The sequence below is a fragment of the Tursiops truncatus genome, chromosome 16 (genome assembly GCF_011762595.2).
Source record: "Tursiops truncatus isolate mTurTru1 chromosome 16, mTurTru1.mat.Y, whole genome shotgun sequence".
NCBI lineage: Eukaryota > Metazoa > Chordata > Mammalia > Artiodactyla > Delphinidae > Tursiops > Tursiops truncatus.
Genome location: NC_047049.1, coordinates 14722987 through 14741063, shown reverse-complemented (window position 1 = coordinate 14741063; position 18077 = coordinate 14722987). Strand labels below are relative to the sequence as shown.

Below are 18077 nucleotides of genomic sequence, written 5' to 3'. Positions count from 1 at the left end.
CATTTTCACAATGTTGATTCTTCCAATCTAAGAACATGGTATATCTCTCCACCTATTTGTATCATCTTTAATTTCTTTCATCAGTGCCTTATAATTTTTTGCCTACAGGTCTTTTTGTCTCCTTAGGTAGGTTTATTCCTAGATATTTTATTCTTTTTGTTGCAGTGGTAAATGGGAATGTTTTTTTAAATTTCACTTTCAGATTTTTCATCATTAGTGTATAGGAATGCAATAGATTTCTGTGCATTAATTTTGTATCCTGCTACTTTACCAAATTCATTGATTACCTCTAGTAGTTTTCTGGTAGCATCTATAGGATTCTGTATGTATAGTATCATGTCATCTGCAAAGAGTGACAGCTTTACTTCTTCTTTTCTGATTTGGATTCCTTTTATTTCTTTTTCTTCTTCTGATTGCTGTGGCTAAAACTTCCAAAACTATGTTGAATAATGGTGGTGAGAGTGGGCAGTCTTGTCTTGTTCCTGATCTTAGTGGAAATGGTTTCAGTTTTTCACCATTGAGGATGATGTTGGCTGTGGGTTTGTTATATATAGCCTTTATTATGTTGAGGAAAGTTCCCTCTATGCCTACTTTCTGGAGGATTTTTATCATAAATGGGTGTTGAATTTTGTCGAAAACTTTCTCTGCATCTTTTGAGATGATCATATGGTTTTTCTCCTTCAGTTTGTTAATATGGTGTATCACATTGATTGATTTGCGTATATTGAAGAATCCTTGCATTCCCAGGATAAACCCCACTTGATCATGGTGTATGATCCTTTTCATGTGCTGTTGGATTCTGTTTGCTAGTATTTTGTTGAGGGTTTTTGCATCTATGTTCATCAGTGATATTGGCCTGTAGTTTTCTTTCTTTGTGACGTCTTTGTCTCGTTTTGGTATTCGAGTGATGGTGGCCTCGTAGAATGAGTTTGGGAGTGTTCCTCCCTCTGCTATATTTTGGATGAGTTTGAGAAGGATAGGTGTTAGCTCTTCTCTAAATGTTTGATAGAATTTGCCTGTGAAGCCATCTGGTTCTGGGCTTTTGTTTGTTGGAAGATTTTTAATCACAGTTTCAATTTCAGTGCTTGTGATTGGTCTGTTCATATTTTCTATTTCTTCCTGGTTCAGTCTCGGAAGGTTGTGCACTTCTAAGAATTTGTCCATTTCTTCCAGGTTGTCCACTGTATTGGCATATAGTTGCTTTTAGTAATCTCTCATCATCCTTTGTATTTCTGCAGTGTCAGTTGTTACTTCTCCTTTTTCATTTCTAATTCTATTGATTTGAGTCTTCTCCCTTTTTTCTTGATGAGTCTGGCTAATGTTTTATCAATTTTGTTTATGTTCTCAAACAACCAGCTTTTAGTTTTATTGATCTTTGTTGTCATTTCCTTCATTTCTTTTTCATTTATTTCTGGTCTGATCTTTATGATTTCTTTCCTTCTGCTAACTTTGGGGGTTTTTTGTTCTTCTTTCTCTAATTGTTTTAGATGTAAGGTTAGGTTGTTTATTTGAGATGTTTCTTGTTTCTTAAGGTAGACTTGTATAGCTGTAAACTTCCCTCTTAGAACTGCTTTTGCTGCATCCCATAGGTTTTGTGCCGTTGTGTTTTCATTGTCATTTGTTTCTAGGTACTTTTTGATTTCCTCTTTGATTTCTTCAGTGATCTGTTGGTTATTAAGTAGTGTGTTGTATAGCCTCCATATGTTTCTATTTCTTACAGATTTTTTCCTGTAATTGATATCTAGTCTCATAGCATTGTGGTCGGAAGAGATACTTGATACGATTTCAATTTTCTTAAATTTACCAAGGCTTGATTTGTGACCCAAGATATGCTCTATCCTGGAGAATGTTCCATGAGCAATTGAGAAGAATGTGTATTCTGTTGTTTTTGGATGGAATTTTCTATAAATATCAATTAAGTCCATCTTGTTTAATGTATCATTTAAAGCTTGTGTTTCCTTATTTATTTTCATTTTGGATGATCTGTCCATTGGTGAAAGTGGGGTGTTAAAGTCCCCTACTATGATTGTGTTACTGTCGATTTCTCCTTTTATGGCTGTTGGTATTTGCCTTATGTATTGAGGTGCTTCTGTGTTGGGTGCATAAATATTTACAATTGTTATATCTTCTTCTTGGATTGATCCCTTGATTATTATGTAGTGTCCTTCTTTGTCTCTTGTAATAGTCTTTGTTTTAAGTCTATTTTGTCTGATCTGAGAATTGCTACTGCAGCTTTCTTTTGATTTCCATTTGCATGGAATATGTTTTTCCATCCCCTCACTTTCAGTCTGTATGTGTCCCTAGGTCTGAAGTGGGTCTCTTGTATACAGCATATATACGGGTCTTGTTTTTGTATCCATTCAGCCAGTCTATGTCTTTTGGTTGGAGCATTTAATCCATTTACGTTCAAGGTAATTATCGATATGTATGTTCCTATTACCATATTCTTAATAGTTTTGGGTTTATTATTGTAGGTCTTTTCCTTCTCTTGTGTTTCCTGTCTAGAGAAGTTCCTTTAGCATTTGTTGTAAATCTGGTTTGGTGGTGCTGAATTCTCTTAGCTTTTGCTTGTCTGTAAAGCTTTTAATTTCTCCATCAAATCTGAATGAGATCCTTGCTGGGTAATCTTGGTTATAGGTTTTACTCCTTCATCACTTTAAATATGTCCTGCCACTCCCTTCTGGCTTGCAGAGTTTCTGCTGAAAGATCAGCTGTTAACCTTATGGGGATTCCCTTATGTGTTACTTGTTTTTTTTCCCTTGCTGCTTTTAATATTTGTTCTTTGTATTTAATTTTTGATAGTTTGATTAATATGTGTGTTGCCGTGTTTCTCCTTGGATTTATCCTGTATGGGACTCCTGTGCTTCCTGGACTTGATTAACTATTTCCTTTCCCATATTAGGGAAGTTTTCAACTATAATCTCTTCAAACATTTTCTCAGTCCCTTTCTTTTTCTCTTCTTCTTCTGGAACCCCTATAATTCGAATGTTGGTGTGTTTAATGTTGTCCCAGAGGTCTCTGAGAGTGTCCTCAATTCTTTTCATTCTTTTTTTCTTTATTCTGCTCTGCAGTAGTTATTTCCACTATTTTCTCTTCCAGGTCACTTATCCATTCTTCTGCCTCAGTTATTCTGCTTTTGATCCCTCTAGAGAGTTTTTAATTTCATTTATTGTGTTGTTCACCTTTGTTTGTTTGCTCTTTAGTTCTTCTAGGTCCTTGTTAAACGTTTCTTATATTTTCTCCATTCTATTTCCAAGATTTTGGATCATCTTTACTATCACTATTCTCAATTCTTTTTCAGGTTGACTGCCTATTTTCTCCTCATTTGTTAGGTTTGGTGGGTTTTTATCTTGCTCTTTCATCTGCTTTGTTTTTCTGTCTTTTCATTTTGCTTATCTTACTGTGTTTGGGGTCTCCTTTTCGCAGGCTGGAGGTTCATAGTTCCCATTGTTTTTGATGCCTGTCCCCAGTGGCTAAGGTTGGTTCAGAGGGTGTGTAGGTTTCCTGGTGGAGGGGACCTAGTGCCTGTGTTCTGGTGGATGAGGCTTGATCTTGACCTTCTGGTGGGCAGGTCCACGTCTGGTGGTGTGTTTTGGGGTGTCTGTGGCCTTATTATGATTTTAGGCAGCCTCTCTGCGAATGGATGGGTCTCTGTTCCTGTCTTGCTAGTTGTTTGGCATAGGGTGTCCAGCACTGTAGCTTGCTGGTTGTTGAGTGAAGCTGGGTCTTGGTGTTGAAATGGAGATCTCTGGGAGATATTACGTGGAGCTGGGAGGTCTCTTGTGGTCCAGTGTCCTGAACTTGGCTCTCCCACCTCAGTGGCACAGCCGTGACACCTGGCTGGAGCACCAAGAGCCTTTCATCCACAAGGCTCAGAATAAAAGGGAGAAAAAATAGACAGAAAGAAAGAAAGAAGATAAAATAAAGTTATGAAAATAAAAAATAATTTTTAAGAAAAAAAAACTTTCAAGTAAAAAAAAAGACAGACAGAACCATAGGACAAATGGTAAAAGCAAAGCTAGACAGACAAAATCACACAGAGAAGAATACACATACACACTCACAAAAAGAGAAAAGGGGGGAAAAATATATCGTTGCTCCCAAAGTCTACCTCCTCAATTTGGGATGATTGTTGTCTATTCAGGTATTCCACAGATGCAGGGTACATCAAGTTGATTGTGGAGACTTAATCTGCTGCTCCTGAGGCTGCTGGGAGAGATTTCCCTTTCTCTTCTTTGTTTGCACAGCTCCCGGGGTTCAGGTTTGGATTTGCCCTTCCCGCGAACCCCCCCCCCCCCCCCCCCCGCCCCGTGTAGGTCGCCTGAGGGCGTCTGTTCTTTGTTCTTTGCTCAGACAGGGCGAGGTTAAAGGAGCAGCTGATTCGGGGGCTCTGGCTCACTCAGGCTGGGGGGAGAGAGGGGTACGGATGCGGCGCGAGCCTGCGGCGGCAGAGGCCGGCATGACGTTGCACCAGCCTGAGGCGCGCCGTGCGCTCTCCCGGGGAAGTTGTCCCTGGATCCGGGGACACTGGCAGTGGCAGGCTGCACAGGCTCCCCGGAAGCGGGGTGTGGATAGTGACCTGTGCTCGCACACAGGCTTCTTGGTGGCGGCAGCAACAGCCTTAGCGTCTCATGCCCGTCTCTGGGGTCTGGGCTGATAGCCGCGGTTCACGCCCGTCTCTGGAGCTCCTTTAAGTGGCGCTCTTAATCCTCTCTCCTCGCGCACCAGGAAACAAAGAGGCAAGAAAAAGTCTCTTGTCTCTTAGGCAGCTCCTAGACCTTTTTTCCCGGACTCCCTCCCGGCCAGCCGCGGTGCACTAACCCCCTGCAGGCTGTGTTCACACTGCCAACCGCAGTCCTCTCCCGGCGACCGAAGCCCGAGCCTCAGCTCTCAGCCCCGCCCGCCCCGGCGGGTGAGCAGACAAGCCTCTCGGCCTGGTGAGTGCCGGTCGGCCCTTATTCGCTGTGCGGGAATCTCTACGCTTTGCCCTCCGCACCCCTGTTGCTGTGCTCTCCTCTGCGGCTCCGAAGCTTCCCCCTCTGCTACCCGCAGTCTCCGCCCGCAAAGGGGCTTCCTAGTGTGTGGAAACCTTTCCTCCTTCACAGCTCCCTCCCTCTGGTGCAGGTCCCGTCCCTATTTTTGTCTCTCTTTTTTCTTTTACTCTACGCAGGTACGTGGGGCGTTTTTTGCGTTTTGGGAGGTCTGAGGTCTTCTGCCAGCGTTCAGTAGGTGTTCTGTAGGAGTTGTTCCACATGTAGATGTATTTCTGATGTATCTGTCGGGAGGAAGGTGATCTCCGTGTTTTACTCTTCCGCCATCTTTAAGCTCCTCTCTATAGTTTCTTGTAATCATCAGCTCTGTCAGGATATAGACCAGTTCCAGAATCTCAAAGAATCCTTCATAGGGCTTCCTTTACAGTCAGGCTTTTTCCTCGTCCATAAACCCTGGCAACCACAGATTGGTACCCTGTCTCTATAGTTTTGCCTTTCCCAGAATGTCATATACATGGAATCATACAGTATGTAACCTCCTGAGACTGGTTTCTTTCCCTTAGCATACTGTATTTGAGATTTATTCAAGTTGGTTTTTTCCATCAATAGTCCATTTCATTTTTGTTGTTCAGTGGTATTCCATTGTATGAATATACTCAAGTTTGTTTATCCATCCACCCTTTGATAAGAATTGTTATACTTTTCAGCAGCTATGAATAATGCTGCCGTGGACAAGGTACATACTTGTATAGGTTTTGTGCAGACATAAGTTTTCACTTCTTTAGGATAAATATCTGGAAGTGGGATTGCTGAATCATATAGCAAATGTATGTTTATCTTTATAATAACTGCCACTATTTTTCAGAGTGACTGTATCATTTTGCCTTGCCACCAGCAAAGTATGAAGGTTTCAGTTGTTCCACATCCTCAGTGCTTGGTCTTGTCAGTATTTTTTATTAAAGCCATTCAAATAGGTGTGTGGTGGTATCTTATGATTTTAATCTGCATTTCCCTAATGGCTAATGACATTGAATATCTTTTCATATACTTATTAGCCACTTTTATCTTCTTTGGTTAAGTGTCTTTGCAGATTTTTTTGCCTATTTTTTATTGTTTGTTTTCTTATTCTTGGGTTTGAGTATTCTTTATATGTCTGGATGTAAATCTTCTGCCAGAAGTGTGATTTGATATAATTTTCTCCCAGACTTTGACTTGTATTTTTATTCTTTTAACAGTGTCTTTTGTGGAGAAAAAAAAAATGTTTTAATTTTGATAAAATCCAATGTATTTTTTTTTCTTTTATGAGTTATGCTTTTGGTGTCATATAAGAACTCTTTGCCTACTCAATGTCACATAGATTTCCTTCTAAGAGTTTTGTACTTTTACATTGTACATTTAAGTCTATGATCCATTTTAGTTACTGTTTATGATTGAGGTATAGGTCAAGGTTCATTATTTTGCATATGGATATCCAATCTTTACAGCCTTTGGAAAAGACTGGTCTTTCTCTTTTGAAATGCCTTTGCAGCTCTGTCAAAAATCCATTCACCATCAGGCTTCCAGTTCCAGGAAACACTACATAAACATACATCTCTCTTTATGTCCCATGGGTCTCAACTATAAAACCTGGATGATATGCATGGGCATCTATCTGGTAATTGTGAAAAGTAAGTATCATTAGGCAGATCAGGGAAGAACAGCAGAATTCAGAGCACCCTGAAATATTTGGAAGTTAACCATTTATTCCTCCAGTATCCCCTGCCTTGAGCCTCAATGCAGAAAACATCCTGGAAAAATACTCTAGTTCTGACTTGTGCTGTGGAAAAGGAAGCCCTTGAAGCTCAGAGAGTAGGGGAGATCCACCCCCCAATTTTTCCTCTCTTTTTTAAATACTTACCCCCAATTCCAAACAGTCTTGAAGCAGGAACATTGGCTGCAGCAAAAACGGCCAGGAAGCTGCTAGAGCCAAATTTCCAAGGGTTGGGAATCTTCTACATAACACGGAACTGTAGGTACAAGAGGGTCAATACAAGTCCATTGCTTTTCCCTCTTCTCTGTCCTCCCAATGCAGAATGTGGCACAGTCACAGAAGCGGGTAGTTTCTGGCCAGAGGATGGAAAAGTGAAGCCCAGAGAACCAGAAAAAGTCTGGGAAATAACAGAGAGAGAAAAGCCATCACATAAAGTTGAACTTCTGGGATTTTCCATGTGAGGCTCTTATCGTAATTAGTATACCAAAGAATTTGAGAAGCGGCTAACGGTTAGAACTCTGCCCAGGCCCCAGACTGAACCCACATGGCAGACTCAGATAGCACTGAAAAAGCTTTGGGTACATTGTAAGCACAGCCTACAGATGTCTAAAGTAAAATATCTCTATAGAGAATATCAACATTTTCTATAAGATACAAATAAGACCTCAGTCCCTCTGTAAATTTGATACAGCAGAAAGGGCTGTGATGGAAGTGCGCCATTCTTCAGCGTGGTTAGCAAGTCAAGGACTGTCTGTCAATATTTATTTATAGCTTTAAGAAAAACTTTATCAGGTGTTGGATCTGTTAACCATCCATATGGAGAAAAGTAACATTTGACTCCTACCTCATACTAATCATAAAAATAAATACCAGGAGAAAAGGAAAAACAATGAAGTATCATCTAGAAGGTAATATGAGAATTCTTCTTCACATCTTTAGAACTGGGAAAATTTCTTAAACAGACACACAAAGCACTTCAGTAAAATTAGACTACAGTAAAACTAACAATTTTTGTTGTCAGAAGATGTCATTAACATTGTGAAAAGTCAAGCCATGCAGTAGTATAAAATATTCACAACCTATATAAAGGATAAAGGCCCTATTGTCACAATATATAACTCATATAAATCAATAAAATGCAGTCTTAAAACTCAACTCCCTGCCCCCCAAAATAGCAAGAGACTTGAATAAGCACTTCACAAAAAAGGATAAGTGGCTAACAAAATATAAAAATGTGCTCCATTTAATTTTTATCAGGGAATGCAAATTATGAAACTACAATATAATACTATTTACTATTCACCCATTATAGTGACTAAAAAGAACAAGATAGATGATATCAAATGTTGGAGTAGATGTGGAACTCTAGACACTTCTGGTGGTCTAGAAGTTGGTGCAACAACTTTGAAAACAATTTGACTGTATTCTAAAGTTGAGCTTACCCATACTCTGTGATCCAACAATTCCATTCCATCAAAGGTCATGTTAAGCATATTTATAGCAGTGTGTTTTAAATAGCCAAAACCTTGGAATAACCCAAATACCTAAAAATAATAGAATATGGGGCAATGAAAAGAACAAACTAATCCTAAAAGAACAATATGGATGGCATTCACTAACATAGTTTTGAACAAAAGAAGCTAGAAACAAAAGAATGAATATTTTAGGATTCCATTTGTGTAAAGTTCAGAAATAGGCAGAAACACACTATGGTGTTAAAAATCATTATGCTAGTGACCTCTGATGAATAGGGATGGGCAAAGTACTATTTCTTTACTGGGGTGGTGGTTACATGGGGATATTTTCTTTGCGATAATTCATTGAGCTGTATACTTATGATTTCTCTATGTGTGTTATGCATTAGTGCTTTAGGAAAGCTTTTTAAGAAGAGCATTTACTACTTTAAAAATATTAAGGGAATTTTGTAATTGAAACTTTTATCCTGACTACATGGTTTCAAAAGGTATGCTTTAAATAAAAGTTGAGTGTAGAAAAGAGCACTGTATACATTGACCTTTATAATTTTTGGTGCAAGTTTGTGAGATTAAGGTTTTATCCAGGTACATGATTTGTAACAGGAGTAATTAACCAGGAAGGTCTTCCTTACTATATGTTCCTTGCCTTTTTAATACTTTGCCAAGGAGGCTTTAGAGCACTCTATTTTCTGTAAAATATTTCAAGAAAGGATTGAAGAGTTATCAAATGTGCTCTTTAGATTTGTAAATCTGTTACCAGTTTTGGGGAGGTTCATTTAGGTGTTTTTCTATGAATTTTACATAAATGATAGCAGAAGTAGATTTTATGGAGTCTTTCCCAGCCTTCATTTAACTGCTTCCATGTGGCTATTCAGTGAGGATTCAATTTGGGAGGAATTGATCCCTCACCAGCTTCATGGATGGGCTAAAGCCAGTAAGTGCATACCCTTCAATTCGCCAAGTGATTGGCGAAGAGTGGGCATGTATAATGGTATGTGATAGAAGTCTGGAACTGCGGCATTCGTTTTTGTATCTAAGGGAGAAACAAGGCTGAGAATAAAGCTGATGCACAACAGAGTGTATGTCAGAAAACAGAAAGAAATGTAGCCAGGGCCCTGGCCAGTACAAACCTGGAAGTTATTCTTCCTTTTGACTTTGGGGAGTGTCTTAGTCTGCTCAGGCTACCGTAAACAACTAACACAGACTGAGTGACTTTAACAACAGAAAGTTTATAGTCTCACAGTTTTGGAGGCTGGGAAGTCTAAGATCTGAGTGCCAGCATGGTTTGCTTCTGGTGAGAGCGTTCTTCTTGGCCTGTAGATGACCGCCTTCTTGGTGTGTGTTCACGTGGCCTTTTCTCGGTACAAGTGCTTGGAGAGAAAGCACAAGCTCTCTGGTGTTTCTTCTTATGAGGACACTAATTCTACTGGCTCAGGGCTCTACCATTATGACCTCATTTAACTTTAGTTACATCCAAATTTCCTATCTCTAAGTATAATCACATTGGGGGTTAGGGCTTCAACATACAACTTTTGGAGGAACATTTGTAGCATTCTGCCTCTAGCCCCCTAAATCATGTCCTTATTGCATGCAAAGTACATTTATTTCATCCCAGCAATCCCAAAAGGCTTAATTCATTCCAGAATCGACACTAAAGTCTGAAGTTTCATCTGAATATTGTCTAAATCAGATATGGGTGAGATTTGGGGTACAAGTTAACCCGAGGCAAAATTCCTCTCTAGTTGTGAGCCTGTGAAACCAGGCAAATTATGTGATTCCAAAATACTACGGTGGTATAGGCATAGAATAGATATTCCCATTTCAAAAGGAAGAAAAGTAGAGGAAGAAAGGGGCGATGGGTCCCAAGGAAGGCTAATCCCATCAAACTTAAAGATTTGCGAATAACCCTCCTTGGTTCAGTGCTCTACCTCCAGGTCCCCTGAGGGACGTCACCCCATAGCTCTGTGGTACGGCCCTGCCACGTTAGCTTGGCAAGGTGGCCCTGATGCTGCAGCACTGTGCTGCAGCCTTGGCACCAAGGCTCTTGGCGGGGGTATCCTGGTCCTGTAAAACCCAAGAGGCTCCACCCTTTGAAACTGAGGAGGATCCATCCTTGCCCCCTGGGCCTGTGGTGGGAGTGGGAGCCTGAAAGGTCTCTGATTCCCTTCTGGGTCGTTCTTCCCTTTTCTTAAAGGATAAAGCCTGCTTCCAACTGAATAGCTCTATGTTCCCATCCCATAGAATCCAAGAAGCCTGAAAACCTTCTTTCATTCCATCTTGTTTTCTCTTTACCCTTTAGTTTAAACTCTCAGTGTCTCTGCTGGTATAATTCCATATCTATTCCTATAATAGTATATTATTAGAAGAATATTTTCTTTTTATTACTTTTTATTACCAGCCTAATATGAATTTACATAGAAAACATAACAAACTCCTAAAGTGTATATCTCCTCTTCTCAAGGAGGTAAAATCGTGAAAACTGAAAAATTTTATACTGGCTTCCTCTATCATTATAAAAGTGACACTCTTCACTTGTGTCATGAAATTTAGATCAGAAAGAATTTAAGTTCCCTGTGGAGAAATTCAGCAAGTCTTCACTGTCCTAAACTGAATCTTGATCATGTAACTATTTTGGGGGGAGGATATTGTGAATTACAAATTGTCAAATAAAAATACTTTTTGGTATTTAGGTTACGTTTAATTATTAAATGTAAATGAATTTTGGTATGTGTACTATTGTCTACTACTGCAGACACTGTGAGAGAAACAGTTTACAAGATACGGTATCTGACTGAATATAAGGGATGATAAAATTGAATGTGTTTTTACATTTTACCTGGAAAGTAATGGTGAAACAAGAAGTCAGCAGAAAGGGGAGAACTTGCAATTTAAGACTTTTGTAACTTAGGCAATTTATGTAAACTCTCCATGACCTCGACTTTCTCATCTTTTAAATGAGTACATAACAGAATACACAGTATATCATGTGTGATTGTGGTAATGATAGAATTAATGCATGTAAAACATATAACACAGTGCTTGGTACATATTACTCAATAGATGTTAGTTACTTTTATTATGAATGTTATTCAGGAGTACAGTTTGGACATGGTAGATTTGAGGTGATATTTATCTCTCTTGTTAAAATTCTTAAGGTATTATGGTAAGACTTAAATTCAGATAAATGGATCCTTGGACTATATATAAAGTATCGATTCTCACTACTATATTTCAACAGTTGCATTGTTAACTTGGATATAACAAGGGAAGTGTAACTGCTGTGGCAGTAATTCAGACTAGAACAGGGTTTCGGCACTATTGGCAGGTTGGCTGGGAAAATCTTTGTTGTGGGGAGGAAGACTGACCTCTATATTGTACCATATTTACCAGCATCCCACTTTATGTCCCCCAAGTGGTGACAACCAAAAATGTCTCCAGCCACTGCCAAATGTCCCTGGAGGGCAAAACTCTCCTGAGAACGAGTGGACTAGAAGGAATCATGTAAGAAGAGTCTTCAAATATATAAAGAAGTATTAGAATATAGAAGAAGGAAATGGCTGATTCAGTGTAACCCAGAGACAGAAGCAGCACTGATTAATAAAAGTTAGAAAGACAGCTTAACAGAAAATTTTCATAGTTTGAGTTAGCTAAAAATAAAATTCACCAACTTATGAGCCAGCAGAAGCTACAATGTGTATTTAATTAGGAACCGGATCACTATCAGAGTTGTGCTGGGAATTTCTTTCCTGGGAGGGAGTCTGAACTAAATAATGTCATCGATCTCTTCTAATGATAAGATGCTCTCATTTTGTCAGGTTAAATGACTTATATTTGGAAATGATTCCAAATGAGGTCATAGTTGAAGCCATGAGAATAACTGAGCTCTTTTTCTGAGAGCAAGAATAGATAATAGCATGGTCTTGTGAATGAATTTTCAGGAATGTCCATAATTTAAAACAAGGAATCAGGAATGCAGTCTACTTTCACTGACTCCATAGTGTGTCAAGAAGGATGAAGGAAGCCAAGAAAATAAAGTGTTCAGAAGGGTTTTAAAGGATGGATGGTTGGTATTGTCAATTGAGAAGTAAAAGACAGTTGATAGAGAAAAGACTAGTTTATTTAATTTTTAGAAAGTCATGATGAGGAAGTACCCACTAAAATGTTGCATAGTATATAAACATTAATTATTAATGTTAACATTTTTATTAGTATACAAATTGGATACCACATTATAAGACGTTAAATAAGACTAGGTTATGAGGAAATTGACATGGAAGTGGCTACATGGACCACTTGCTCAACAAACTAGAGGAAGCTACAGGGTTAATAAAATAGGGCTATTGTTTTTTATTTTTTAGGTGATGTGGGACTTGAGCACTTCTGAAAATTTAAATTTAGATGAAATAGAATGAGTTTATAAATACTAGAGGGAAAGATAATTATGTAAAAAGCAGTCAGGTACCTCAGTGGTTGATACTGGGGAATATGGAAAACAACTGTTATGACATAGTGTGCAAGCTCAGAGTTCAGAGTTCCCAACAGATGGGAAGGAAAGAGTCTGAGGCTTTGAGGCTCGTTTTGAATTTTGGCTCTACCACTTAAACTCCCTGTGTGACTCTAAGCAGTTTACTTTGAACTTTTCTGAGCACTGGATTCTTCTTTTCTAAAATAAGAATAATATATCCTATCTGGAAATGTTCGTATAAAACTAAACCCAGTCCTCAGTGTGATGTATCTAGCGCAGTATCTGGAATGTGTTTAGCACTCAGTGGATGGGTGCTAGAATTATCCATGTCATTGTCAGCATCATTGAAAGATATTCTAAGATTTCTTTAAGTGAGGCAAGGAGAAAAAATATATTAAGGATTTGACAAGAGTAGAAAGTGTCAACATTTACACTGCTTATGAGTGAATCAATTGATGAGTACAAGGATGATCAGTTAAGGGTGAAGACCAGGTTTTTGGTAGTGGTCAGTGACCAGTGAATTTATAGTGGCACTGTTCTGCTCATTTCTGGGTCTTTTCATAGCATAATCTTTGACCACAGAGCAAAGGAAGGGAAAAGAAACAGTAATGCCTGGTTGGGATTGGTTAACCAGATTCACATAAATCTGTTATTTTGAGATTTGTCAGTCTCAAATTACTGCTAAAAAGGTATCCTCTGTTACATAGTCTATCGCATATGGTACCTAATACATATTGACCACATGTATATACATTGTAATTGAATTATTTCTTAATTTAAACATTAGCATATACAAGGGATTCTCAACTTCTGTAGAACTGACATTTTGGACAGAATAATTCTTTGTCGTTGGGGGCAGTCCTGTGCATTGCAGGATGTTTAGCAGCATCCCTGGCTGCACTCAGTAGACACAAGTTGCACTTCTCTCCCAGTGTGATAATCAAACGTGTATCTAGACATAGTCAAATATCCCAGTGGTGGGATGGGTGGGAGGGCTAAATCACCTTCAGTTGAGAACTACAGGAATATTCTGAGATATAAGATAGTTGCTAATAAAGGTAAAATGAATAAATGTGTGATATTTAAATTTATAAAATTGCCAGATTTTATGACTCAGTAGCAATTCTAAAAAAATTTATTGCTGTATAAAACCAATAGAATTATAAAGTTACATTCCTTCTGACAGAGAAAATCTGAAAGATAGACTATAATATATATTAAAGAATATAAATAATTTTTCTACCTGTGTACTTCGCTTTTACTTGAGAATGTTTTACAAACTTCTAATTTATCTGTTTTGCTTGAATATTTACCAAGGCAAAGTGATTATTTCTATATATTTTTAAGTCCTCTACATATTCTTTTATCATTTCATGACACATTGCAAGTGTTTTAAGCAAAAATTGTGTTTTATTTTCTAGTTGTTTTTTATCCTTATTACTGGTGGCCGCTGTGGTTTGGAAGATCAAACAAACATGTTGGGCTTCTCGACGGAGAGAGGTAACAGTAATATTACTTAATCTTTAGTTTAAAGATTCAAGCAAACATATGGATCTGTATTCCTTAATTGACATCCTCCTTTCAAATAGAGATTTTCAAATCAGTTTCATTTATTAAGATTGAGCAAGTCAATCTAGTATTTTTTAAGCTTTAGAGCAAAATTTGCCACTGTCATTTTAAATCAGTATCTGTAGAAGCATTGGTTAGTTGCAGTATTTTTAAAATAGTGTTAGAATTTATAGTGGATACCAATATTAATTTTGTTGATTAACCTGCAATCTCTTTAATTTAGGTAGTTATACTATAAAAAGATTATTTTTATAACTTAAAATTTAAAAGAATATTCTGAGCAATAAATATTAATTTTTGGTTTGTATCTTGTAGAATTCTTTTTTTTGGTAATCAGATCTTTTTCATGGGTATCTGATAATCCAAGTATGTTTGAATTACACCTCAATTTGATACATTTCTATATCAGAGTTAATCATGTGTGTCCCTTATGATCTTAAAATTGATAAAAACAGTAATACTCTTACAGAACAACAGCTGATGATGTAAATATATTAAACAAATATAGTTTCCTAACTTTGTATGTATTAGTTAATTGAAAGGAACAAAGAAATATAATAATATGAGGATCCTAAATGTGCAGTAGGTTTATGGTTCTATACCTCATATAATGAAAAAGCGTTTCTGTTTTTATTAATATTATTATATTCTATTACTTTTTATTTTTATAAATTTATTTATTTATTTATTTATTTTTGGCTGCATTGGGTCTTCATTGCTGCGCACGGGCTCTCTCTAGTTGCGGCGAGCGGGGGCTACTCTTCATTGCAGTGTGCGGGCTTCAGTAGTTGTGATGTGCGGGCTTCAGTAGTTGTGATGCGCAGGCTTCAGTAGTTGTGGCTCGTGGGCTCTAGAGTGCAGGCTCAGTAGTTGTGGTGTACAGGCTTAGTTGCTGTGCAACATGTGGGATCTTCCCGGACCAGGGCTCGAAGCCGTGTCCCCTGCATTGGCAGATGGATTCTTAACCACTGCGCCACCAGAGATGTCCGTCTATTACTATTAATATTAGTATTATTAGCATTCTATTTGCTGTTGCATTTCCCAGTATATTTTTATACGTTTAATTTTGTGAAACAATGTATAGCAGAGATATAATTACTTACCTTCTTGTTTTCCACATATAAGAAGATTATATTTAAAAACAATCCAGAATATTCCAAATTATAGAATTAGTAAATGACATGAGTTCTTCTTAATTACTCTCCTATTTTCAAACATCCAGTGCCTACCTATAATGTATTTGCAAACTTGACACCACTCCCCTGCAAATAAATTACTTACCCTAATTCTCTCCACCTCTCTGATTTTCTGTACATGGGCAGTGCAACATCAGTGAGAATTTACTTGGTATGGTCCTATGATAAAATGTAATCCAATATAAAAGGAATTCTTAAAATATTAATATATAAATATTTTGCAAAAAGTGGAATTCTGTGTGGAGATAAACAATCTTCTACACATGCTAGACAATCTATTAAGGTAAAAGTATGGATTCAGGAAGGAAAAAACAAGTGGTAGTCAGGCAGTATGAAAACATTCCATAATGGAGTAGAGCAAGTGAATATTTATGGCTCTTATCATTAGAAAAGAAGTTAGGCTCAATCAGGGAGCCTGGGTTCTCACTTCATTATGACTAGCAATATTTAAATATCTGATTTCTAAAGTTTATAAAATGTAACTGTATAAAGATAGAATTGTGAAAACATCTGTGTACAACTCTGCCATTAACTAGGTGGGTAAGCAGTCTAATTGAGTTCAGTTTCCTCTAAAGAGAGGCATCGTACTATATAACTTATTCTCAGTTTGAGGTTCCTAGAGCTCTAGAAATGTTTATATGTAATGACTAAAGTTTAGAAACTATTAAATATTTGAGAAAAATAATGGGAATTGTTCATTTAACTATGAAACTTTCACACTTTTCAAAATGACAGATTGCTTTTGGTTAATATATCACCTCAGTGTAGTATGTAGTTTATTGCATATTATCAGAAGCTCTGGCCAGCTGATACTACTTTAATTTTTAAAATACAAATATGAATTTATTTTTTGATTAGAAGTCAAAATCTAAGTATGTGTTGCACATGTGAGAATGGAGGAAAAATAGGAAGGAAGGAAGAACTAGATTAGGGACCTCTGGGCCAGTTCTAATCTGTGGTTCTGAATGTTACTATGTCCTCTTGATAATCCTCAATTTAATGTCCTTCTTTCCAAGTCTTCCAGGTAATGAATCTTTGTTAAAGAATATAATAATATTTGCATTTAATTTGCTTCCTTTACCAAAATACAAAAGCTGTCCTGTTGAGAGGTCATGTCATGTTACAATATCATGTTAAAAAATATTATGGGGAATTTTATCATTTTTAATTTTATTAAGTCTTTTAAATACAAATTTCTAAATGTCTTAGAAACCATTCATATGTTGATGCCCAAAGTAAAGTTGATATTATTTTGATGGCTACCAGACATCTATTTAGCTAATAATTTTTATATTATTAAAAGATTGTCATTTTGGTTTTAGAGACCCAATGACTTTTAACTACACAGTTGTAGCTAATATGATAATCCCATTTATAGACTTTATGTAAATGGGGTAAAATGTGTTTTTATCTCTCTTTATTCAGTTTTAACTATTAGATTAACACTAATATTCCTCAAAGGAAAATACCTCAATATTTTTTCTTTATATGGAGATGTTACTTTCTCCAAAGCATTAAGACATCAATTATTGTAAACCTCAGAGGACCCCTATGAGTAGTAGAATGACAGTTTATCTTTAACAGTAAATGAAGGTTATTTAAAGGATTCTTCCTTCTTGGTATTTCTGTAATTTTGTTATAGGAATTGTATTACTTGCTTTTCTAAATATAAGGACTGTTTTAAAATGAAAATAATCTTTAGACATTTTAAAAATATATTGTGTTAATTAAACCAGACATATTGCTTTTTTGTTTTTAACTGTTCGAAGGTTTGGGTCTCATAAACACACACGTACATTTTTTGTGTTATAATTTTAATATCAGAAGCCCATTAATAATGTTATGCCTTTGAATAATACCCCTTGAATTCAGGGGCTCTTAAAAACACAAAAATGAAACTATAAAGGACCTTAATTTTAATGTTACCTCTTCATATGGGAGCTCGAAACCCATTTCTGTGATAACCCTATTAAAAATAAGAAAGTTTCGTGTGCATGTGTGTGGAGGGGATGCTGTGCTAATTAATGGAAACAATAAGTGGACATTGATCAGTGGAAATATTATAAAATATGAGAAGGATGAGTTTATTTTTATAGCTTATGCTTGTTACAGAGGTCTTGAAAACCTTGAGTTTCAAAGGCACCTTGAAGTTTAGATAAATAGTCATTACATTACAAAAACATTTGTTAGAGCCAGGTATATATTAAAAGGAGACTTTTTTTTTTTTTTTTTTGCGGTACACGGGCCTCTCACTGTTGTGGCCTCTCCCGCTGTGGAGCACAGGCTCCAGACGTGCAGGCTCAGCGGCCATGGCTCACGGGCCCAGCCGCTCTGTGGCATGTGGGATCTTCCCAGACCGGGGCATGAACCTGTGTCCCCTGCATCGGCAGGTGGACTCTCAACCACTGCGCCACCAGGGAAGCCCAAAAGGAGACTTTTTAAATAGCATCGTCATACTTAATAATTTTCATGTTTAAACTAAAATATGTGTTTTTAATAGGTATTAAAGGCACAAACCCATTAAAATTTTATAATTACTCCTTGTAATAAAGGTATTTAATCTTATATTTGACTAACATAAGTGAAAATATCATGCGTATCTTAATAGTTATAAGAAGTTAATTTTTTCAG

The 18077-nt window shown here is 37.1% G+C and overlaps 1 protein-coding gene across 3 annotated transcripts in view; it reads left to right on the top strand.

Moving 5' to 3' along the window:
• ATRNL1 (attractin like 1) overlaps positions 1–18077 on the top strand; it is a 742727-nt gene that overhangs the window by 294264 nt on the left and 430386 nt on the right. For all 3 annotated transcript variants that reach the window (XM_033841823.2, XM_073793921.1, XM_073793922.1), the window contains one exon: positions 14103–14181. In XM_033841823.2, coding sequence (XP_033697714.1) covers positions 14103–14181 — 79 coding nt within the window. The remainder of the gene's footprint in view (positions 1–14102; positions 14182–18077) is intronic.